Source organism: Myotis yumanensis, unplaced genomic scaffold (assembly GCF_028538775.1).
Source record: "Myotis yumanensis isolate MYYU_CA2020_CCGP unplaced genomic scaffold, mMyoYum1.0.hap1 SCAF_8, whole genome shotgun sequence".
Classification (NCBI taxonomy): Eukaryota; Metazoa; Chordata; class Mammalia; order Chiroptera; family Vespertilionidae; genus Myotis; species Myotis yumanensis.
In genome coordinates, this window is record NW_027223759.1 from 91,905,780 (window position 1) to 91,930,426 (window position 24,647).

General features: G+C 47.8%; 1 protein-coding gene across 1 annotated transcript in view; it reads right to left on the reverse strand.

Annotated features, from left to right (window-relative positions):
* Positions 1 to 260: 260 nt before the first annotated feature.
* Positions 261 to 24,647, reverse strand: part of ERCC3 (ERCC excision repair 3, TFIIH core complex helicase subunit) — a 65,804-nt gene continuing 41,417 nt past the window's right edge. The window contains exons 12-15 of the mRNA XM_070423179.1: positions 9,193 to 9,310; positions 4,437 to 4,555; positions 2,527 to 2,679; positions 261 to 666 (exon numbers count right to left, since the gene is read on the reverse strand). Coding sequence (XP_070279280.1) covers positions 535 to 666; positions 2,527 to 2,679; positions 4,437 to 4,555; positions 9,193 to 9,310 — 522 coding nt within the window. The 3' untranslated portion in view covers positions 261 to 534. The remainder of the gene's footprint in view (positions 667 to 2,526; positions 2,680 to 4,436; positions 4,556 to 9,192; positions 9,311 to 24,647) is intronic.

Sequence of the window (24,647 nt, forward strand, 5' to 3'; positions counted from 1 at the left end):
CCCTCTGTGGAACCCCCCAGGGCTCAACAGGAACAGGCAGCACTGAAAGCTGCTCAAGCTGTTCCCTGTACCTGGGCCACCAGCTCCCGGGCCCGTCCCCCAACACTTCAACACCAAAGAGCAAGTCTCTTCTCGGCACCCCAAGCAGCTCCCTGGGAAGGGCTCCCCCTCCTGCTCTGCCTGCTGCAAGGGTGGCCTTGATGGAGGGTCAGCACCCAGACACGGCCGTGCCTCTGACAAGAATAAGGACATCCACAGTGAAGAGTGGTCAAATGGTCCATTTGTTTATTCAAGAGAACAGTAAGAAAGTACACCTTAAATATTGCAAATTTTATATACTGGAACGACCACTCCCCAACAAGTTTGAAAAGTGGTCTGAAAAGAACAAAACAAATCGAGTCCCCTACTTTTTTAAACCCTGGACTAACGCATGAAGACAGAACCAAGTTCTCATGCATTTTCTTCGAGAGTCGGGTAGTACACGGACGTCAGGTGGCCAACGCTGGCGGAGGCTGCTTCGCCGTGGCCCCGGCATCACTTCCGGAAGCGCTTGAACAGCGGGTGCACGTGCTTGCTGGCAGCCTTGCTCCGCGCCGCGTGGTACTCCATGTACACCGTGTCGTCCGCCCCAGACATGGAGCTCATGGTCCCAAAGCGCCGAGACACCTGTGGGGGACCCCGCTGCTTTTACAACATTTATCACAGCTTTATACAACGTTTCAGTTAACAACTCTCACTATTTTTAACATCTCATCCACCACTCACTATGTCTCAGGCATGGTTCCAAGTAGAATACAGGTGTTACGTGTTTTACCTTATCCAAGGCCCACACCATCAGCACACCCCTTTAAGAGGAAGCTGGCACACAGAGAGGTTAAGAAGCCTGTAGATCAGTGGTTCTCAACCTTGGCTGCACATTAGAATCACCTGGGAATCTTTTTTGGGGGGGGGGGGTGGTGTGTGGTGGTGGTGGGCCTGGGAATCTCCTGATTTCAAAAAGATTCCCAGGTGATTCTAATGTGCAGCCAAGGTTGAGAACCGCTGCTGTAGATCATTCAGCTCTTAGAGGGTAGGACTGGAACGCAACCGTCTGGCTGTGGAGTCCCTTCCTTACCCTAATGTGGCCCTGCCTCTCTCCATGACAAGTTCTGAAGAGAATTTTTTAACAGTGAGCACAGACATCCCTCAAAATTCCCTACGACCCCACCGTGAGGCTGTAAAGCCAGTGGACAGCCAGCGGCCCTGCGCTGAGCCCTGGCTCTACGTGTCACGTGACCTGGGGCACACGAGGAAGCCTGCATCCCAGTGATGTCACTTCCAGGGGGACCACACACCTGCCTAGGCCTGAGTGGTATGAACAGAAACCACTCCAGTCCGGGGTTTGCCCGAGTCCGGCCCACCCATGGACATCACAGCGAAGGAAACAGGCCCTGTCAGCGCCTCGAACAGCATGGCCGCAGGGGTCCCTGTAGGTGGACTCACTCAGTCAGACGCAAGACGCTTCCCCAGGGCTCCCCTGCAGGGTCCAGAGATCCAGCCGCAGCGCAGCCCGAGGGGAAAGGGCCTCAGGCTGCAGGGAGGGCAGCACCCCCTGCCCAGGCAACGCTGCTTCTCCCGTCCCTGTTCCAACCATTGCTCCCCTTTGGCTCTCATTCCAGTTTACTTTCAAAAGCACCAACTTATACTTTTCGCCTTGCAGGGCCTGGCTAAGAATTTTCCATGATGATACGTTCATGTATTATGCCCTATATGTGCCTGACACAGAGGAGGCATTCAATAAGTATTTGCGAGATAAAAAGTTGAGTATTTTCAGAATACTAAATCTTTTTCCAAACAAGTACCAAACTATACGAGTTGGTCCTCAGACTTGTCTGACAGGCTGGCAGGCTCAGCTCAGTGGCTGAGGAGGAAACCAGTGATGAGTGACCTGCCCACGGCCAAGAGTGGCGGTCCCAGCCTGTCACGCTCCTTTGCGCAGCCACCTAGTGCGAGCCTGGGGCCAGGCTTGCCACCCTGGGCTCCAACACAGAAACACTAACAAATGCTCACGCTAGGCTGTTTTGTGAACAGAGCAAGAGACCATTTACAGCCACTGTGGGCTCAGCCATGAAAACAGTAGGTACAGAAGGAGTGACACAGCCCGGCCAGCAGGGCTCAGTAGTTGAGCATCAACCTATGAACCAGGAGGCCACCGGTTTGATTCCCAGTCAAGGCACATGCCCAGGTTTCGGGCTCAATTCCCAGTGGGGGGCATGCAGGAGGCAGCTGATCCATCAAGAATTCTCTCTCATCATTGATGTCTCCATCCCACATTTCCTCTCCCTTCCTTCTCTGAAATCAATAAAAACATTTTTTTAAGAACAGGAATGATACATACCAATAGGTTAATACGTCATTACTATTCTTCTCTACAAGTTTTCCAGAAACCTGCGGAGGCACATTCCCACATGACGGTACATGTGTGTGTCTGCGCACTCGGTCCTTCAGGAGAACGGACACCTGGAGCCTCACCACTCGCTCACCCACCTGGCTGGACTTCGAGCCAAATTCTCCTGCCACGACCTCTTCCTCAGCGTCCAGGTCAGTGGCTGCCAGGACTTTCTGTAAGAGCTGCTGCTGTTCTTCTTTCGTTGAAAATGCTAACTCTTCCTCCTCCATGCCAGCAAGCTTTGTGATCACCTGCAAAGCCAAAACCAGCAGGCGACACGTTCTGTCTCCTTTTCCTTGGCCCCCGCCGCCTTCTCCTGGGCTCACTGCCCTCCCCCAGGCCGTGGAGCGCCCGGCGGAGCAGGTGGCTACCAGTGGGGCTGCTGGGCAGTCCAGAGACTACATTTAGGAGTCACCTTCAATACAAAGCGTAATCCGTGACTGCAAGACAGATGCTAACAGAATTCCAGAGACATCTGCTCCCAAGCCACAGCAGCTGAATGACCACTTACAGATCAGCAGGGTCCTGGCCATTTTAACCCCCCTCTGGCAGTTTTCCCTTCCTGCAGCAGATGATGAAGGGGATCAGAGATGACAGGCACCGCCGGCTGCCTCCTCCCTGCCCCCAAGAAGGGCTTCAACCTCCTGGCTTGGACCCAGGGCTCCCAGCAGGAGGGAGGACTTACAAATAACAAAATGTCGAGAATAAATTTGTAAGATGTTTTTTCTAAAAGAGCAGGATGCCAGCCTGGTGCATGTGGTTTTTATTTCTTTGCAGATAACTTACTACAAGGCCTTCCTATCTGTCCCTGCAAAAAGCTTGGATTGATTAGAAAATGCCTAGAAACAAGGATGTGGCTGGCTCTCCTGGTGACCATGGATCTGGAGTACAACATGGGGCCCCTCTGCACTGGCTGGCCCACACCTCGAGTCATGCTTCTAGGAACTCCGACTGGCTGCTCTCCGCTGCAGCACCAAAGGTGAGGAAGATAGAGAAGCTGCAACCAACATAGACAACCCCATGGCAGGGCCTTCTCGCCAAGCTCACTCTTCAGAGAACCCAGAGCACTCCTGAGCGGTGCTGCTGCTACCCCACGCTCGCCCAGGGACCCAGAACAGGAATGCTGTTAGCAGCACAGACATTACCGATATGAACCAAGGCCCTGATGCAAGGCCTTCAGAACACTGTTCCGAGAGTCCTGTCCTCCAGCCCAGCACGAGACGTCTGAAAAGTGTCTCTGCCTCCGGCTAGGGGAGGTGGTGTCAGACCACTCTACCCTCTGGTCTAAGGCTAGTAACAGAATCGGTGTTAAACACCCATAGTCCCTCTCAAGTCAAGACCCTGGGAGCCTATACACCAAGTCCTAGTGGTCCTCTTAGTCCCCTGCTCCCAGCATCTCCCTCCCCACCCCTCAAACAAAACCCCTTTGGGACACTGAACCCTGACATAAGCTTACTATTCGTGTCAGCAGGAAAGAAAATGCCTCAGCAAATGAAAGCTTAAGCTTTAGAACTTCCCAAGTTATTCAAATGCCTGATTGGTAGCATACCGGGTGGCTCTCATGTCTGAGGCCCACTGAGGCCCAGGCGCACCAGCTGCCATGGCAAGAGCTGTCCCAGGCACCTGGAGGGAGTGCCCCTTAAGAAAGTAACCCAGGGGCTCAGCCTAACATACTTAGGGCCACAGTGTCCTGGCACCTCCAGTCCTCAGCCTTGCACAGTTCCCACCACCATCTAATGTTCTCTGCACAAGCCAACTGTAAAATGGGAATAAGCAGATTCCAGCTTCTTGCTTCAGAGGTTCTTTGACCCTTCGCTGGGATGGTGGGCAGGGGGGGGATCTGCGCAGTACGCTCTCACAGCCCCCTGCAAGTCACGCAGAGGGCGCCCTCTGCAGGCGCCCACCCCTGAGCTCTGCCCACTGGGACTACAGGGCCCCACTTCTCCTAGGAGCCCGAGTGCAGAAAAGCTGTGGTCCTTCTCTGACCAGAGACCAAATGGAAACATACCTTAAAGCTATAACCCTGATCTACCAAGAACCTCTGCCGCTTGGTTGAATAAGCCATTTCCTGTGTGTCCTGGGAGACCAGCGAGTAGAAGAAGGCATTGTACTCCTCTGCAACCATCCCTGGGGAGAGAGCAGGAGAAAGGACATGAGCTGCGAGCGCGCAGGAACTCAGGGTCCAGGGCTCACAAGCAAACCATGCGGTGGGAGAGATGCAGGCAGGGCAACTGCCCTCAATTTGCATGGGGATGTCATCAAAATTCAACACTTCTGTGCTTCACAGAACACCATCCAAAAATGGGAAAAACCCACAGAATGGGAGAAAATATTTACAAAGTATCTATCTGATAAAGGACTTGTATCTAGGTTACATAAAGAACCATTACAACTCAATAATAAGATAGCCCGCCGGTGTGGCTCAGAGGTTGAGTGTCGACCCACAAACTAAGAGGTCACAGTTCGATACCTAGTCAGGGCACATGCCCAGGTTGTGGGTTCAACACCCCGTCAGGGTGAATACGAGAGGCAACTGATCAATGTTTCTCTCTCCCCCACCCCCTTCATCTCTCTAAAAAATCAATAAGACTTTAAAAAAAGACAACAGCCAACACAACAGCCATCCAGTGTGAATGGATCAAAATTTTAAAATAACAGAAATAATAAAAGGCCAAAGTGAGAGACAACAAGAATTTATTTGGAAAAAAACAAAAAATAGCTATTCAGGAAGCACTGATCCAGGCAGAAGCCCAGACAGTGTTCTGACCAGGAGCCCAAGGCCAGCGTGCTGGCTTCTGAGAAGGGCCTTTCCGTGCCTGGAGGAGGCTTTCCCACGTGCAGACGAGCTCACAGAGCGACGCTGGTTCTAGACCAGCCGTGGGCAAACTACGGCCCGCGGGCCTCGGGCCGAATCTGGTCCGTTTGAAATGAATAAAACTAAAAAAAAAAAAAAGACCGTACCCTTTTATGTAATGATGTTTACTTTGAATTTATATTAGTTCACACAAACACTCCATCCATGCTTCTGTTCCGGCCACAGTTTAAGAACCCATTGTGGCCCTCGAGTCAAAAAGTTTGCCCACCCCTGTTCTAGACCCTGTCTCACGCTCAGTCTGGGCCTCCACGTGTCTGCTCCCCGGTATCCTGCACACAGTTCTTCGGGCCGCCAGGCTGCCGGGCCGCCCGCAGGCACGTTGCCTGCTTTCCCGCCCAGAGGCCTGGGAAGTGAGATGAGTGAGGCCGCTCCTCCATTGTCAAGTGACCTGTTTATGTTTTTTTTAAACTATAGTCATCTTATTGTATATTATAGCCCCAGTACCTTATAACTAGAAGTTTAATCCTTTTGAACACCTTCATCCAATACCCCCACCCCTACCCCAAGTCTGGTAACCACAAATTTGAACCCAAGTTTGGTTTGGGCTTTTATTTGTATTTCACATATAAGTGAGATCATACAGTTTAGTCTTTCTCTGACTTACTTCACCTAGCCTAATGCCCTCAAAGTCCAACCATGTAGTTGCAAATGGCAGGACTTCCTTTTTTTAATAACTGAACACTCTTCTCATGTATGATACCACATTCTCTTTACACATTTACCTCTCAAAGCACTTTGAATATACCATGCCTTGGCTATTGTAAACAATGCTGCAATTAACACGAGGGTGGGGTTTTCTCTGACCCATTGGTTTCAATTCTGTCAGATATTCCCAGAAGTGGAAGTGCTGGATGACGTGGTAGTTCTGTCTTGAAGTGTCTGAGGAATCTTTATACTGCTTCCCATAGTGGCTGTGCCATTTACAATCCTACTACAGCAGGCACAGGAGTGCCCTGTTGTCCACATCCTTGCCATCATCTCTCTCCTGTCTCTCTGGATGACAGCCATTCTGACAGGCACTGTGGTTCTGATTTGCATGTCCCTGATGATTAGTGAGGAGCACCCTTTCATGTACCTGTTGGCCATTTGTATGTCTTCTTTGGAAAAATGTCCATTCAGGTCCTTTGCCCATTCTTTACTGGGGTTATTTTGGCTTTTTGCTCTTGAGTTATATGAGGTCTTCATATTAACCTCTTATTAAGATATAATTTGCAAATCTTTTCTCCAGCTCCATAGTTTTGCTGATCATGCCACAAGTTTGCTGAACGTTTCTTTCACTGTGCAGAAGCTTTTTAGTTTGAGGTGATTTCAACTTGTTTATTTTAATCCCCACCAGAGGATATGTTTTCCATTGATTTTTAGAGAGAGTAGATGGGAGAGAGTGTGTGAGTGAGGGAGAGAAGGAAGGAGGGGGAGGGGGAGAGGGAGAAAGAGGGAAACATGGATGTGTGATTGGTTGCCTCCTGTACACACATCAACCAGGGCCAGGGATCAAACCTGCAACCCAAGTATGTTTCCTTGACCAGGAACTGCACCTGAGACCCTGCGGTGCACTGGCTGGCACTCTAACCGCTGAGCAGCACGGGCCAGCTATTGATTTTTGCTTGTTGCTTTAGGTGTCTTATCCAAAAAATCATGGCCAAGACACGTGTGAAGGAGCTTTTTTCCTGCGTGAGTTTTACATTTTCTGGTCTTTTATTTAAGTCTTTAATCCACTTCAAGTTAATTTTCTAAGTGGTATGAGAATGAGGTCTAGTTTCATTCTTTTACACGTGAATATCCAATTTTCCCAGCACCATTTATTGAAGAAACTGTCTTCTCTCCGGTGAGTATTCTTGGCCCCCTTGTCAAATATTAGTTGGCCATATTCGCTTAGGTTTCTTTCTGGGCTCTTGATTCTGTAACACTGGTCTGTGTGTGTTTCTGTGCCAGTGCCACAGTTTTGATTACGCTGGCTTTATAACATAGCTTGAAATCATAAAGGGTGATGCCCCCACTTTGCTCTTTCTCGGGATTGTTTTGGCTATTTGGGGTCTTCTGTGGTTCCATATAAATTTTAGGATTATTTTTTCTAGTTCTGTAAAAAATGACAAAGGAGTCTTCATAGATATAACATTGGCTTTGGGTAGTGTGGACATTTTAACAATATCAATTCTTCTAATCCACGTAGACAGGATATCTTTCCATTTACTTGTGTTCAACTTCTTTCATCAATGTCTTATAGTTTTCAGTGGAGAGATCTTTTCACCTCCTTGGTTAAATTTATTCCTAAGTACTTTATTATTTTTTATGCTACTGTAAATGGGATCATTTTATTTCTCTTTCAGAAAATTCATTGTTAATATATAGAAACACTACTGATTTTTGTATGCTAACTAACATTTGTATGTTAACATTTTAATAAACTGCAACTTTACTGAATTCATTGATTAGATCTAACAGGTGTTTTTTTTTTTGGTGGAGTCTTTAGGATTTTCTATTGGAAATCATGTCATCTGCAAATAAAAACAATTTTACCTCTTCCTTTCCAATTCTGATGACTTTTATTTCTTTTTTCCTGCCTGTTTGCTTTGGTTAGGACTTCTAGTACTAACCTGAATAACAGTGGTAAGAGTGGGCATCCCTGTCTTGTTCCTGATCTTAGAGGAAAAGCTTTCAAGCTTTCAACCTTTCACCATTGCTAATTTGCCAACACTCAGTTTGCTAATATTTTAATGAGAATTTTTGCATCTATACTCATTAGGGATATTGGTCAGTAATTTTCTTTTCTGTAGTATCCTTTTCTGGCTTTGATATCAGAGTAATACTGGCCTTGGAAAATAAGTCAAATATATATATATATAAAATTCTAATTCAAATTCAAAGGGTTTTCAAATCACATTTCTTTCTTTTTGGTGGTAAAAGGAATAAGTCCTGAATTACTTTCATATATGCTAATCAGATTATGCTTGTCAGTCTATAAAAGCTATAATTTGTCCAGCAGCCTACTATATTCTGTTATGTAAATCTCACTCCTCATAATAGTCCTGCAAGATAGGTTGTCCCTCCTACTTTAAAGGGAAAATCAAGGCTCAGAGGGACAATTTACTTGTCCAAGGCCACACGGTTGGCCTGTGCTCAAGTCCATGCTTGCTATTTCTAACTTGCCCTGTTCTCCACTTTAAACACAATCAATTAGTTGCTTCTTAAACATATTCAAATACAGTACGATTCCACCATGTGCCCACTAATGTTGTCATTTTCAAACATCCAACCAGTCCAGATGCCTCCTAAGTATGTGGATTCCTTGAGCACAGGGCCCGTGTCCTTGTCTTAGGACAGCCTGGTCCTAGAAGGGTGCCACCTCTGAGCAGCAATGTTAGTCCCTGTCATGCCTGCAACCGAAGTCCAAGGCCTGTTAACGCCCACAGTTAACAAGCAGAGCACCCACGCCCCGTGCTTTCCATTTCACAGGTTGTGAGGGAGGTGTCCACCTGTGGCTGCTCAGTAACCTGTGGTTACTCCTAACGTGAGGATCAGGGGACAGCTTCCAGCTCTGACACTTGCAGCGGTGGTCGAGCTCTGCTTTCTCCCTTCTATGTCGACATCATTAAGCATTGCCCCCTAGCTCCTCTTACTATCTACGTGGGTAAGAGCTCAATTTAGAGGGTATCTGTGTGAGTTCCAGGCAGCCGTCATGGAAAACATCCACATACTCAGCCCCAATGCCTGGCAAATGACAAGGGCCAAGGACACCTTGGTCCTCGCTTTGGGACTGCCTTCCTCAGAGTATGCCTGGCCCAGGAGCACCAGATCACCATCACACAAGCACAGCAGCTCAGCCCTCCCCCTCCCATCTGAGGTGGCTCAGGAGGGACCTCCCAGAGCAGAAGGGAAAGGCCACCTTTACCTTTTTTGGCTCGGAGCACTCGCCCTAGCCTCTGGGCCTCCTGCCGCCGGGAACCACCATGAGATGAGATCTGAATGAGAACATTTGCTTCTGGCAAATCAAATGATGTGTCACCCACCTATGGAAATGAAGCAGCTGTGTGTCTGGGAAGGTTTTCATATATGAGGCGACAAGAGAAAAAAACCAACTGGCCTCACAATTAAACAAGCTCTGCAGATACTTTAGAAAAGCAATCACTACCCTCTTCCTATGCCAGGGCCCTTCCGATGAGCAGCCTCTTGAACCCAGTGCGCATGCTCCTGAGAGCCGTCCGAGACCACCGGGCCCCACAGGCACCACCATCCTCTCAGCTGCACTCCGTGTGGGCTGCCAACAGCCCAAGACAAGAGGGCCCGTCAACAGAGACTTTCTGTGAGTGGCTCTTATTTTTTGCTACAGAAATACGTCTGCATCAAACCATCCACACTTAAATGGAGGCCACGGGGACCAGCAGCACATGCCTGAGAGGTGACCTAATGGGTGCCACTGTTCTCACTGGGCTGGATTCTGATTCAGAGCAGCTGCGTCAGTTTGGGGGCTACAACCATCTAGATCCCCACCCTCACCCCACCGCCCCCCCCCCCGCCCCCCCCACACACACCACCACCACCATCAAAGTTTGGTACTTACAGACCCAGCCAAGGTCACTTTTATGGGTAAATCTCGTTTCTTTGGGGTTCTGGGTCTATTCTCATTTGAATGACTGTTACAAACAGTTGGGCCACAAGCTTCTAATTGCAAATGAAAGCCATCCCCCAGCCAGGCCGACAGCTCAGCACCCACCACGGCACAGCAGGAGCCAGGCCCAAGGCTACCCACGCCTGCAGCATCTCCAACTCCACAAAGAGAAAATCATCCAAATGCCTACTTTTGCCCGAGTAGGTGATGAACTTTCCCCTTTTATAAAGGAAATACAACTTAAAATTCCTGCATCCCAAAAAGAGATGGGAAAAACTTGAGTCAAGCAAAAGGACTTTAGAGATTATGCATATACATAAAACCCTAAATCTACTTCTTCTACTACCCAGACACTGGGAAGGAAAACTGACACGTGATGTTCCTTCAACAAACACCAACCCACTGCCCAGATAGCAGCCAGTGTCCCCAGGCCTTGTGGCTGCTGGGGCCTCACCACCACTGCATGCCACACAGACCTTGGATATGAAGATGGTGTTGATTTTGGGGTTGTGCTTGAAATTCTGGAGAATCTGCATCCTTTCTCCCTGGGATGTAGGACCATAGATATAGGGTCTAGAGAAGAACAAGACCATATTAGAAAGACCATAGAATCACTCCTCAATTACCCTAAAAGCACATGAGAGGGAAAAGGAGCTCCTGCAAAGTGCTCTCTCCCAGGAGGCCTGCCACCCAAGAATATCTGCAGGAGACCCATAAACATGAGTGGCAATGCACCTTCCCCACCCCTTCCAAAACACACACACGCCATCCCTTCACCGCTGAGCTGAGGTTCAAGGTCACCATTCTCCCTGGGATTCCCTCCTTTACCTTTTTCTTTGTTTTTGGACTAGGTCTCTAGCTCCAAGCTTGGTGTCTATACAAAGAGAACCCCCGGGATTTCATGAAGCTCAATGAGGGTGGCAAATGAAACAACGCTATTTGTAAACCAAAGCTTGGAGCAACTCTTTTCCTAATGACACAGGCATTCTCCTCCAAGAAAGGAGTAGAAAGGAGCAAAGGGCCCCTTCCAGACTTTTCTCTACTGACCTCCTTTTACACCAAGTTCAAAACCTATCTATTTAATTCCCAGTTCTTGGCCAAAGAGCACCACCATATCTGACGGCCTCACTGGTCATCCGTCACCTCTTGGCACCTGGCAATGCCATTCACGGAATGACCTAGTTTCTGTGGCTTTCTTTCCCAGGGTAATAACAGTGATGGTGATGATAGCAAGGACAACTACCGATACACAGGTCCCACACACACCGAACACCAAGCAAGATACTATGTTGAAAAAAATCCATCCATCCCTGCCGACAGTCCTCAGGCTGTGAAAGGTAGTTTCATGTTCCCAATTTACACACGAGGAACGAAGGGGCAGGAGGCTGGCGAGGCTGAGCCCAAGTGTAAACACTCCACTGCTCAGGCCATTACATGGAAGGCTCAGAAAGCAGCATTTCTGACCTCCACACGCTTCCCAACCCTGTGCTACTAACTAGGAATGGGTGTACCTGAGAGAGCAAAACCCTTGCCGTGGGGAAGCAGGGTGGGGCCTGGGACAGATGGACACCCAGGCTGATGGCCTCAGGTCACCCCAAACACTGCAAGTCTGTCATATAGAGTGTTTGGGCACCACACAAATCTTGTTCTTTCCTCTGCGTGTCATGCTGGGAAACCCCCTCTACAGAACCACCTGTTTCTCAACACCCAAGTTTTATGTGGCTCTTTTTCTCCTCATAAGAAACGACTCACATGATGGTGAGCCCCGTTTCTAAAGACTCCCCACACAGGAAATGAAACAGAAGGGTAACTGACCTGCAGAAGGGCCCCTCACATAAGCCGAGCACCGAGTAGATGCTGGGCACAAGAATCCTGAGGCGGTGCTGGTAAGGAAGCCCATGTGACAGAGCGAGGAGGCCGAGAGGCACACAGCACCCCCAAGGTGCACAGCTAATAAGAGGAGCTGCTGGGAGTCAGGTCCAGCCGTCAGAATCCAAAGTGGTGTCCTTCCCACCTCATATCCCAAACAACCCACAGTCTCTCCTGCAAAGTCCTGAGTGACGCCTATGCCTTCCTAATTAAGGCTGGCTGAGCCAGAAGCTCAGAGACCCCCACCCCACCTCAGTCCTAAGCACATGCCCAGGGCCCACAGGATCATTTTAAAGAAAACAAGACAAGCAAAAGCACTTCATATACTTAAAGGCCAGAAGTACACAAGAAAGAGAAGTAAAAGTTGTAATTATCTTTCCATTATCCACCAGAGAGCCATGACCTGCTGCCCTCCATGGTGCCAGACAGGCACAGATTCGACAGTGCCGGGCAAATGCGTGTGCCTGACCAGGCAGATCTCAGGAGATGACAACCAAAGGACAAGCCTCAGGTGTGTTTGAATGCAAGTGTAGGGCAGGGCCCTTGAAGAAGGCTCCAGGAAGAATCTAGATGGAGCACTGAAATGGCGGGAGGGGAGGGGAGAGAGAAGACAGCTGTTAAATAGGACACAGTAAACACGCATTGCTTTATTGCCCCTCTCAAACTGTCACCATGCAGAATTAAAAAGAGAAACCCACAAGGGCAAAGAGAACAGGAGAAGTAACAGCAGAACAGAGAGTGAACAATATTGTGGAAGTCAACACACAGAGAGGAAGCAGATGCCCAAACCCGCACGAGGGAAAGCCAGTACAAACAAGCTCTTATGTGCAGAACATAAAGCATTCCAGACCTAGTCGCCAGTGGCCTGGGAAGGGGGCGGGGGTCAGACAGCAGACAAGGGCTGGCCGAGTATCGAATGAGGAGCAGGGTGAAACCCCAATCCCAACAGCCAGGTATGCCTCCTCGCATCTGGCAGAAACCTGGAGGCTTTAACTTCTAGGTTCATAGAGGCATAGTACTTAGGGACCTCAGGCAGAGCTGAGGGCAAAGGTGAGACTGCAAGTGAATCCCTTTCTCCCTCTCCCCCCACATGCTGGCAGCCAGAAGACCCGAAGATTCCTCTCTGGAGAAGCTGTCCTGCCCAAGAAAGACCTGGAGATACTGGCATTTCTCAATCTCTTCATGCGTCACCAGGTTCCTGCCCATCACGCATGGTGGGGTCCACAGGCTGGCTAAGCTATTCAGAAGGCCAATTCGCTTCTTAGTGGCTGACTCCTTTTTTTCTTTGGTACCAAATTACTTTATTTGAAGGAATGGTACAAATGACAGTCACGAGTGGATGATTTCGTGCAAGTTATAGAAAAGGTAAAGGCAACTCAACGTGCAGTGTTGCTTTGGTGACCAGGATGTCACCCCGAGGCTACACAAAGCAGCCTAACTAGTGACGGACTCTTAAACAAGAAAATACAGCCAAGGATCACCAAGTCAGACAGGCTCTGCAGAGAGAGGGAAGCAATCAAAATAATGAAACTTGAAGAGAAGAGAGACAGTGCAGGAACAGAAGAAATGTCAAAGCTCGACCAGCCCAGAGAAGACACTGCATGAAACAGGAACAGTCAGCAAGAAAGAGTTCTTGCAAACTCACAAATGCTTCAATAGAAGGGCTGGCAGACAAAGGAAGAAAAAATAGGAGAAAAAAGAAAACTGGGGAAGTTGTTCCAAGACCTAACATCTTACAACAGGGATTCAAAGAAAGACAGAACAGAAAAAAACAGAGATGAGTTAACAAAGAAAAAAAAATTCTCAAACTGAAACACGAGTTTTCCTATTAAAAGGGTCTAATGGCCCTGCCCAGTGCTTAGTGGTTAGAGCATCAGCCCCAAGCACTGAAGGCTCACAGGTTCAATTCCCGGTCAAAGGCCTGGTCGGTTGGGGGTGTGCGGGAGGCAACCAATCAATGTGTCTCAGGTGAGGATTAACCAGGAAAGGGTTAAAACTGCCCATCACAATAAAAGAAAATGACCACACTAGCCATACAGTTTTGAAATCTCAAAAAGATTCTAGAAGCTTTCTGAGAGAGGAAGCAGATGACACAGCAGACCCTGTGCAGAGAGGGATCAGAAGGGCACCAGGCTTCCCAGCAGTCACAACGGAAGCCCCAGCAAAACTGAGCCTGCCTTTACCATTCTGAGGCCCAGCCAAGCTACTCGTCAAGCGTAAAGCTGAATAAATAATCTGCAAGAAAAGTCCCAAAAAACTTTCTTCCCTCCGGAATCTACTGGAGGATGTGCTCCTTCAAAATGAGTGACTAAGAAAGAGGAGACTTGAGATACAGAAAAGAGGGCTCCCACACAGGGAAGAGGTCAGGGAAGGACGGGATGCTGTCAGAGGGAACCCAGGACTCTGCTGAGCAGCAGTTCTAGTCCGAGAGATGGCGTGCTGGTAGGCATCCCACCAGGGAGAGAGATTTAAAAAGTACTGATGTGTCTGACCCTGCTGAGAAGGGTTCATGGTTGCAGGAAGGGTCTGAAGAGGAACAATTAAGTCTGTTTAAAAAAAAAAAAAACAAAAAAAAACTAAAGCAATGACAAGGAAATTACTAACTCCAGGAAAAAAAAAAATATATATATATATATATATATATATTTTTTTTTTTATTGGTTTTTTTTTAATTCTATTTTCTTGTTTAAAGTATTACAAATAGTAGTACATATGTCTCCTTTTTCTCCCCCATTGACCTTCCCCTGACCTCTCCTACCCCCCAGCATATGCCCTTACCTCACCCGCCCAGTATCTTAAAAAATTTATTTTTTAAGTCTTATTGGTTCTTTTTGTTTGTTTTTAATTGATTTTTAAAGAGAGAGAAAAGGAGAAGAGAGAGAGAAACATCGATGAGAGAGAAGCATCACTGATTGGCTGCCACCTGCACATCCCCCATTGGGGATCGAGCCCACAACCCGGGCCTGCGCCCTGACCAGGAATTGAACCAGGGACCTCTTGGTTCCTGGGTTGACATTCAGCCACTGAGCCACACCAGCTGGGCCATAAAACACTATTTTTACAAAAATAATGTAGTCATAGTACACTATGTGCCTTGGCTTGAACAATACATATACAGTCAAAATCCCTGAATTCTAACTTAACACCAAACATACTGGGAGGATGGGTGCAGTACAGGCAAGAGCTAAATCCTAAACTCGCGTATTAGGAAGTTAACAGGCAATCTCTATAGTTAATAGTCAAGAAATTAATATATAAATTATTACTTAGAAATATGGAGAATAGAGTTGAAGGTGGCTCGCCTTTGGGAGAACCAAGATGGCGCATAGGTAACATCCAGTACTCGCTGTCTCCATACCATGTAAAAATCACAACTAAAATACACAACTACTATCGTTCAGAACCACCTGAAATCTGGCTGAACAGAAGTCCTACAACTAGAAAAGTAAAGAAGGCACACTGAGACTGGTAGGAGGGGCAGAGGTGCAGAACAGGCTGGTGTGGCATGTTTTTAATCGGGAGGGATATCTCCACTGCAGAGACCTCCATGAGGAGCAAGGAGTCCTAGCCCCACACCAGGCCCCCAGCCCAGGGTTCCAGAGCTGGTAAAAGTCCCTTAACTTTGGGCTGTAAAAACCATAGGGGATTGTGGCTGAGTGACACGGAGGCTGCTGGGGCTCCAGGCAGTTTCTCTTAAAGTGCCAGCACACGAACTTACAAGGCCCCACTTCCTCTGACCTCCAGCAATGGGCAGCGGCTTTGGGGAATCCAGACACATAAGAGGAGGAATTGGATTGTCTGGCATCAGGGCAGGAACTCAGGAGTGGCCTCCTCTCAGATAGAAGTGGGGGTGGGGGGGAGTGCTTTAAGGGGTCATTACTCCTGTGCTAGGTAGGACCTCCCCTGTCACAGAGCTGACTAGCAGCCATATCTGAGTTTCCATCAGCCTGGCTCACACTGTTTGCTCCATCCTGGTAATTCCCCGAGAACCCGTCCCATTCCAACTTGCAGCTCTACCCAAGCTGTTTGCAACAGCTTTCCTATATGGCCTGTTCTGGCTCAGGCTTCAGACTTTCCTAAAATCTCTTAAACAAGCAACAGGTGGTGTCAGTGTGCTCCAAACCTATAAATAAAAAGCCCAAGACCCAGCTCTAGCACCAGCCTGCCTTGCTTCACATCTGGGCCTCACCTGGGCACTCCCAAGCCCAACACAAGTTGCAGCCCTCTGCAGATCTCTCTGTAGCTCCTGTCAGGTGGCCCCGGTAGTGGCTGACTTTGCAACTCCCGGGAGACCCCACAGCCAGTGCACCCAGAGGACAACTTCAGACCACAGCAGGTTACAACTCTACACATCCACAAGCAACACATGCAAGGGGCAGACTCAGTGAGCACCAAGGCCCCACTGAAGCAAGTCCTGCTCCATAGGGTGTCTCCTGAACAGCAGCTCTCCTTCTGTAGTCTCAGCTGGTCCTCACAGCCAACTGGCCTGGAGGTCAATTCCTCCCAGTAATGCCAACAGCAACCAAGGATCAACTACAAGACTGTGCACACAGCCCACACAGGGGCGCACCTAGAGTGCCCAGCTCAGGTGACTGGGGAGGCTGAGCCACTGGGCCCTACAGGACACCTACTACACACGGCCACCCTACTAATTCCAGGGGACATAGCAGTTCTACCTAATACATAGAAACAAACACAGGGAAACAGCCAAAATGCGAAGACAAAAAGAAACATGTTACAAATAAAGAAATGGAAACAAGTCCTAACCGGTTTGGCTCAGTGGATAGAGTGTTGGCCAGCGGACTGAAAGGTCCCAGGTTCGATTCCGGTCAAGGGCATGTACCTTGGTTGCGGGCACATCCCCAGTAGGAGGTGTGCAGGAGGCAGCTGATCGATGTTTCTCTCTCATCGATGTTTCTAACTCTCTATCCCGCTCCCTTCCTCTCTGTAAAAAATCAATAAAATATATTTAAAAAAAGAAAAGAAATGGATACAAGCAAACTACTGGATACAGAGTTCAAAACAACGGTTATAAGGTTATTCAAGGATCTTAATGAGAGCTTCAAGGGACTTAGCGAGACTTTCAAGGATCTTAGTGAGAATGTCAAAGACATGAAAAAGGACTAGTTAGAAATTAAGCATACACTAACTGAATTAAAGAATAATTTATAGGGATTCATCAGTAGAGTAGAGGATTCCAACAACCAAATCAACGATTTAGACTATGAGGAAGCAAAAAACACCCAATCAGAAGAGCAAAAAGAAAAAAAAAAATCAAAGAATATGAAGAGAGTATAAGGAGCCTCTGGGACAACTTCAAGCATACCAACATTCACATTATGGGGTGCCAGAAGAAGAGAGAGAGCAAAATATTGAAAACCTATTTGAAGAAATAATGACAGAGCCCAGCTGTCATGGCTCATTGGTTATGGGTTGACCTATGAACCAGGAGGTTGCGGTGTGGTTCCCAGAGTAAGAGCATATGCCTAGGTTTAGGGCTCAATCCCCAGTAGGGGTGTGCAGGAGACAGCTGATCAATGATTATTTCTTATCATTGATGTTTCTTATCTCTCCCTTCCTCTCTGAAATCAATAAAAATATATTTTTTTTTACAAAAGAAAAGAAATAATGACAGAAAACTTCCCTTACCTGGTGAAAGACCCAAACAAGAGGAACCCAAAGAGGCCCACACCAAGAAATCATCATTAAAATGCCAACGGTTAAAGACAAAATCAGCAAGAGAAAAGCAATCACTTACCTACAAGGGAGCTACTGTCAGCTGATTTCTCAATAGGAACTTTACAGGCCAGAGGGAGTGGCAAGAAATATTCAAAGTGATGAACAGCAAGGTCCTACAACCAAGATAACTCTACCCAGCAAATCTATCATTTACAATTGCAGGTCAGATAAAGAGCTTCCCAGGCAAGAAAAAGCTAACGGAGTTCATCACCACCAAACCAGTATTACATGAAATGTTGAAGGATATTCTTTAGGAAGAGGAAGAGGAAGAAGAAGAAAAAAGATTAAAAAAATAAGAACAATAGAATGGCAATAAATACATAGCCATTTTACAATGTATATTATCAATAATTGAATCTAAAAATCAAAATAAGTGAACAAGGAATCTGATGAACAAAATAAAATGGTGAATAAAATAGAATCAGAGGCATGGAAACATGGAACAGACTGACAAATCTCAAAGGGAAGTGGGGAAAGTAGATGGGAAGAGATTAACCAAAAATATTTTGTGTGTATGTTTGTTTGTTTGTTTTTTATTTAAATCTTTACTGTTGAAAGTATTACATATGTCAACTTTTTTCCCCCAATTGACCCCTTCTAGCCCACGCCTGCACTTTATCCCAGGCCTTCACCACCCTATTGTCTGTGTCAAAGACCTTATATGCATATAGACATTACCTATGGACACAGACAATAGGGTGGTGAAGGTCTGGGGCAGGGTGGGAACTGGGTAGAGGGGGACAGTAGAGGGGAAAAAAGGGGGACATCTGTAATACCCTCAACAGTAAAGATGTTTAAAAATTAAAAATAAATAAATAAATTTAAAAAAAGAAGGTAGCTGCCTTTGGGGAACAAGAATTGTGGGTGGAAAGACTGATACATGAACTGTGGTCTTTCTTAACTACTATGTTACTCTGATAAAAAATAAAATCTTTATACTACCAATAATAAAAGGTTTATTTTTTTAAAAATTAAAAAAATTAAAGGTACAATTTTAGAAATTTAAGAAAGTTCATTTTTTTTTGTCTCAGCTTTGTCATCTGTAAAATGGGAACAATGCAATTGAATTCCTTGCATGGGTAAGGATTAAGTCACAGCTTGCTCAAGAGAAGCTGGTCTGCATGGACACTGCCCTCCATCTACCACCCCACAGGAAGAATGAGGCCTGCCTGCAGAAAGGGCCCTTCCTTCCGCTACACATACATGCCCTTGAGGCCCACTGGAGCAGGAGCACAGTCCTCATCCTCCTTACTTGGCAGGGAATTTACAATAACCAGGCTTTAAACACAGGCATGTGGGCTGGTGAGGACTCTGGTATGTCCTAAGAAGCTTTCTCAAGGGGAGGCCATACCAGGGATGCCGGCCAGTCTGCCTTGCCTCCCTGGTCCCTGGCCCATAGCCTGACCTCATTACAACCCACAGTGCTCACTTGGTCTGAAACTCCCAATGCCAACCTCTGCCCACCCTTGGAGTCCAGGTCCAAAGCACCATTACTCTAGTCCAGCCGTGGGCAAACTACGGCCCGCAGGCCGGATCCGGCCCGTTTGAAATGAATAAAACTAAAAAAAAAAAAAAGACCGTACCCTTTTACGTAATGATGTTTACTTTGAATTTATATTAGTTCACACAAACACTCCCTCCATGCTTTTGTTCCGGCCCTCCGGTCCAGTTTAAGAACCCATTGTGGCCCTCGAGTCAAAAAGTTTGCCCACCCCTGGTCTAGTCCCTGCTCCCTGGGCTCAGGTTGACCAAGCTCCCTTTTCTATACTGTAACCTCTAACTCCAACCACTTGTTCCTCTGTCTTGCCTGGTTCCTGGGGCTGGAGCCACAGAACCAGACCTTTGGGTCCTAGAAGTTCCTATAAGCTTCGAGAAAAACCAGGCACCTCTGCACTCTCACAAAGGGAAAGTAACTGGCTTAGGAGCCAACTTCAACTTTTCAATTCTTACTTGTTCAGTCGAATGGCATATTCCTTCAGAGCAAACACATTATCAGCAAAGACAATAATTTTGTCATTCCTCCTTTCATGAAACTTAATCAGAAACTGGCAAGCTCTGAATTTGTTGGGGTTCATGGTGTACAGCAAGATTCGTTTCTTGGTTTTGATTGCCACATACTCCCTGTAAAACTCAGGAGACATCGGGCACCAAACCTGTAATACAATAAGAATCATGGTTAGTGTGCAAGTTTAAATACCACACAATTAGAAACTTGTGAAGACCATTCATTTAGTAGAATTAACTTTAAAACACACAAAGGTTTGTAAATTATATCTCAATATAACTGTAAACACACACCCCCCCAAACCAGACCCAATAGGTGATGTGGAGCCGGGCACTCCACATGTTAAACACTGCCCAGACCTTTCAGTGTCTCTACGTGCAGGGAATTACTTCCACACCAGCTCCACACGAAGGGCAGCAGACTATCCACCAGTGGTGCGAGGGTCCCTCTCACTTGGTCCCACCTCCACACAGAGAACTGCACACACACTTCCTAGTTCTGCCTGTTCAGTGAGCCCAGTAATGATACTCTAGTAGCAATGAATGCATCCAACACTCAGAACTTGGTTTGCAAATTACATTCTCTACTGAAAGAGCTCCGTGGAAAATAGCTGATTACAGGGCCAGAGCAGGATAAGTACCAGATGAGTCAGGAATATACTGCTGGCCCAGAAAGCAAGGAAGTGCTCACAGAATGATGGGGACATGTCATGTGTCCATAGAAGCCAGCTTGAAGGTGGTCTCATTAGTCACATCTAACGCAATCTGAGCACCCAAATAAGAATGACAGTAAGACTCCTGAGGGCCTCTTCTGTGCTAGGCCCTGGGCTTGGGCTGCTGACAAACTAAAGGAAGCTCAGGCAAATACACTGACTGATGTACCGTGAGTTTCAAAGGTCTTAAGGCTGCATACAAATAAAAAATGACCCCCTGGGAGCTCCACACTGGAACAGGCCACACAGACCACACTAACAGACTGAGTTCCTGGCCAGGACCAGTGCACTTCCCCATGAGCACCACAAGCCACTGCATGCTGCCACCCTGGGCTCAGCTGCTGCTGCTGGGTGCCAAGCCCTGTGTGCCACTCAAATCCATGAGTTTTGCTGTTAATGTTTCCTGGTTTCCTCTGAGTCATCTCCTGTTATGACTCCATTAGAGGTTCTCATTCTTTATAACCACAGCAATTCTTTTCTCACAGTAAAGTGTTTAAAATCCTGCAATTCACAAAATATGAAACATAAGGGGCTAATAACTATCTGATAAGATACTCAATGTCATTAGTAAAGTAGAAAACACAAATTAAGACCATAAAGGAATGCATTTCACACTTACCAGGTTAGCAAAAGTTAAAAGAAAACAAGTAGCTATTGGGCAGTGGAGATGTGGCACGCCCTCACTCGCCCTGATGGGTGTTCACTGGCACTCTCACTCTGGAAAAGTCTGCTGTAGCATGACAAGGAAGGTGACCCTCAAGGAGCCTTCAACCCAGCAGTGTCACTTCGAGGTGCATCTGCCAGAGCAGTGGCCTACAAACTTGGATTACGTTACCTCACAAACTAAACATTCACACACACAAACACAATTTCATGAAACAATATATACCCTTAATACATATGCATTCTGGTAGATTCTATTCTATCCTGACCATGACCCACAAAGTGATGTCACAGTCCACAGTGTGAACAACGCTTTAGAAAAACTCTGGCAGGAGGGCCCCAGGAAATGGGTACAAAAACATCTGCAGCAATGTCATAAGCTATAATTTATAGAGACAGAAACACATCAGTGGCTACCTAGAGCGAGAGTACAAGCAAGGATTCACTGCAAATGGTCACCAGGGAACTCTGGGGATAACGGATATGTTTTAACACTAGATTGGGGGATATATTAACTAAAACCAAGTAAGTTATAAATAACAAACAGTATTTACTTAAAACAGGTCAATGTCACAGAATGCAAACATCTTGATAAAGCTATTAAAAACTTTAAACAACTTACCGACCCGAACGTCTGTCACCATTGGAAGATTTATTTTTTACTGCTGTGTAATATTCCATTACATGTCCAATTGTGGTATATTTGTATAATGGAATACTACAGAGCAAATCAAAGGGATGAACTACAGCTACGTTCATCAAAAAATAATGCATTATGCAAGGAATAAAAATAGAGCCAATGACAAGTCATAGAAATATATAATCTGTTTCACCTTTTAGATAAAGACGTTTTAAAAGGTAAAACGAAACAACCCTGTCCAGGAAATTATACATAGGTGCTAAAATAGCCCTGAGACAGCGGCCCCCTGCTGTTTAGTTTGTAATGTAATGTAATCCAAGTTTGTAGGCCACTGCTCTGGCAGATGCACCTCAAAGGGGAGATGCAACTGGAGAGGGACAGGGTCCCCAAGGTTCTGGCAACTCTGTCTCATAAGACGGGTGGTGATTACAAAGCATAACTAGAGATAAGGAAGCAAGTCTACCTGCACACGGTCCTCACACTCTCTTACCCAACAGCCCCCTTTCCACCCTTTCATGACAAAGGCCACCCTACTCTAGCCACTGAGGAAGTCATGTTTAGGTGCCAGGAAGAATTCTTGTTCTTGTTCCTTCTAAGAAAACATCTTTGAAGATGTACTTTTATCATTTACCTGTGCAGGTATTCATTATAGAACTAGAGGCCCAATACATGAAATTCGTGCATGGGTAGGGTCCCTAGGCCTGGCCGGCGATCAGGGCCAATCTGTGGGGCAACTGGCGGGGCCTGGTGCTGCCCGCTCGCCGGCCCCACCCCTCTGCCAGCAGTCACCTCCCTCTGCAAAAGGCAACAGGCAGGTGATGGGGGCGGGGGGGGGGGGGGTGCCAGCCTGCTTGCCGGCCAGCCCCCCCCCCCCCCCCCCCCCCCCACTGCCCGCTCGCCAGCCGGCCCCACCACCACTGCCGGTCGCCTCACTCTGCAGGGCAACCAGTTGGGCGGTCAGGGGTTCCCCACTGGCACCTGCCTTGGCTGGCCTAGGGCCTGCAGGCTGGGGGCAGCTCCTTGTGTTGAGCATCTGTCCCCTGGTCAGTGCACATCATAGCGACCGATTTGCATATTAGGCTTTTATTATATAGGATACTGGGGAAAATGTCTTCTTAGAAATAAAATTATCAAGGCCACGGGCGCCTTCTGGGGACCACAGGTGGTTGACCACTAGGCTTTGGGGGGTGGCCAGAATGACTGCCCACGCAGGACCACCCCAGTGAAGGTAGGCACTCACTCCCAGAAAGGAGGGGCATGGACTCTGGAGCCAAGCCAGCCTGGATTAGCACCCTCACCCGGCCACTCCCTGCATGCCCTGGAGGTGGCTGGTTCCCACGCCTGTGAAGTGGCATAACCGCACCCAGCTCGCAGGGGACAGAGGGTGCACGAGATGGCAGCACTTTTGCTCAGGTCCTGACCTGTGTTTCTGCCTGGGAGTAACCTACCTGATCCACTTCCCCTGACCCTGGGAGGAGCCACTCCCCAAGAAGCTGCAAGAAAGGGGACAGCTACCTCAGCACACTGGACTTTGGCGATGTAGCCGTTGTTCTGCAGCTCCATCCAGTTGGCTTCATAGAGCTTGGGTCCGATCAGAAAATTTAAGTCAACAATTTTGTCATCTTCCCGGACCAGGGTTGCGGTCAAACCCAGCTTGCAGTGGGCCTGCACAATGGTGAGCACCCGTCGGAACATCTTGGCTGGGGAAACAATCGGTGATTCACACGGTCACTTTTGTAAATGCTCATGTACCACAGATAGCCTTGCGACTTCACACTGGCCTGTGATATACCTGGCTGACCCCAGGTTCCTGGACCACAGGAGCCTGTCTGGACAGGAATGACCATGTGGGACTCACAATCATCACGGCCAGAACTCGAGAAAGAAGGGGGACAGGAGAGCAAGGGAGCAACTGCCAGGGAGCTTCATGTGAGCGCTCCAGCACTGTCCACTCGAGAGCACCAGTGGCAATTCGAAGCGGGAACTACAACCCTGAACGTGCCACTGAGCTCTGAATCAGCCCAAGGATTTGTCACCCTGAGACTTGCACTGAGGTTACCAGGAAGATGGTTGGGCACACGGGGACCAGAGGAACCAAGGGAGCCAGACCTGCTTGGCTTCCCAGAAACCAAGGAGAGAGCAGGGGCACGAGCTGGGTTTAGGAAGCTCTCTTCTCCACAGCCCTCCAACCAGCTGGCAGAGCAGCAGCTTCCCGTCCTCCTTTCTTTGGAATGTTGTATCATTCTGATTTATCAAAGTAAATAAAATAAACACATAAAAGGGTATGAGATTTACTTTTAAAGACCCAATTTACAGGTTTCCATGGGCTCACCTTTTTCAAATTCTAATAGTTGGCCCTTCCCCGAAAATCAAGGTCAGTGGAAATGGGGAGAGGGAGTGCGGAGAGAAGGGGGGTGGGCGCAAAGCCACAGCCCGATCTCAGGGGCCACAGAAGACGGCACGCCTCGGGGTGCCCGGCTGAGCTGCAGGTTTGCCTCGAGATCGAGCTTCTTATCTCGTGACCCCAGCAGGGTTCCCGAGGTCCAGACGGGAAACCAGTGTGCGATGAACGGCACACTGGCGACCATCTAAAGAATCCGAGCCCTGGCCGGTGGTGATCAGTGGTTAGTGTCGGCCCGCGCATCAAAGGGTCGTGGGTTCGATTCCGATCAAAGGCAAGTTACCTGGGTTGCAGGTTCGATCCCCGGCCCTTGTTGAGGCGCGTGCAGGAGGCAACCCATCGATGTGTCTGTCACATCAGTGCTTTTCTCTCTCTCTCTCTCCTCCCTCCATCCTTGGCACTCTCTCTAAAAAAGCAATGGAGCCTGGACCTGGTAGCTCAGGTGGTTAGAATTATCGTCCCCGATACCCCAAGGGCGGTGGGTTCGATCCCTGGTCAAGGCCCATGCAAGGACCAACTGAGGAATGCATAAGTGGTAGAACAACAAATAGACGTCTGTCAGTCCCTCTAAAAAATCAATAAAAATTAAAAAAGCAACGGAAAAAAATATCCTCGGGTAGGATTGACTACAAAAAAAAAGAATGAGGGAAAAAGAAAAGTGCTGCGGAATAAAAAGTATTTCTTCCACCTCAAACGCGTGTCAGGGGGT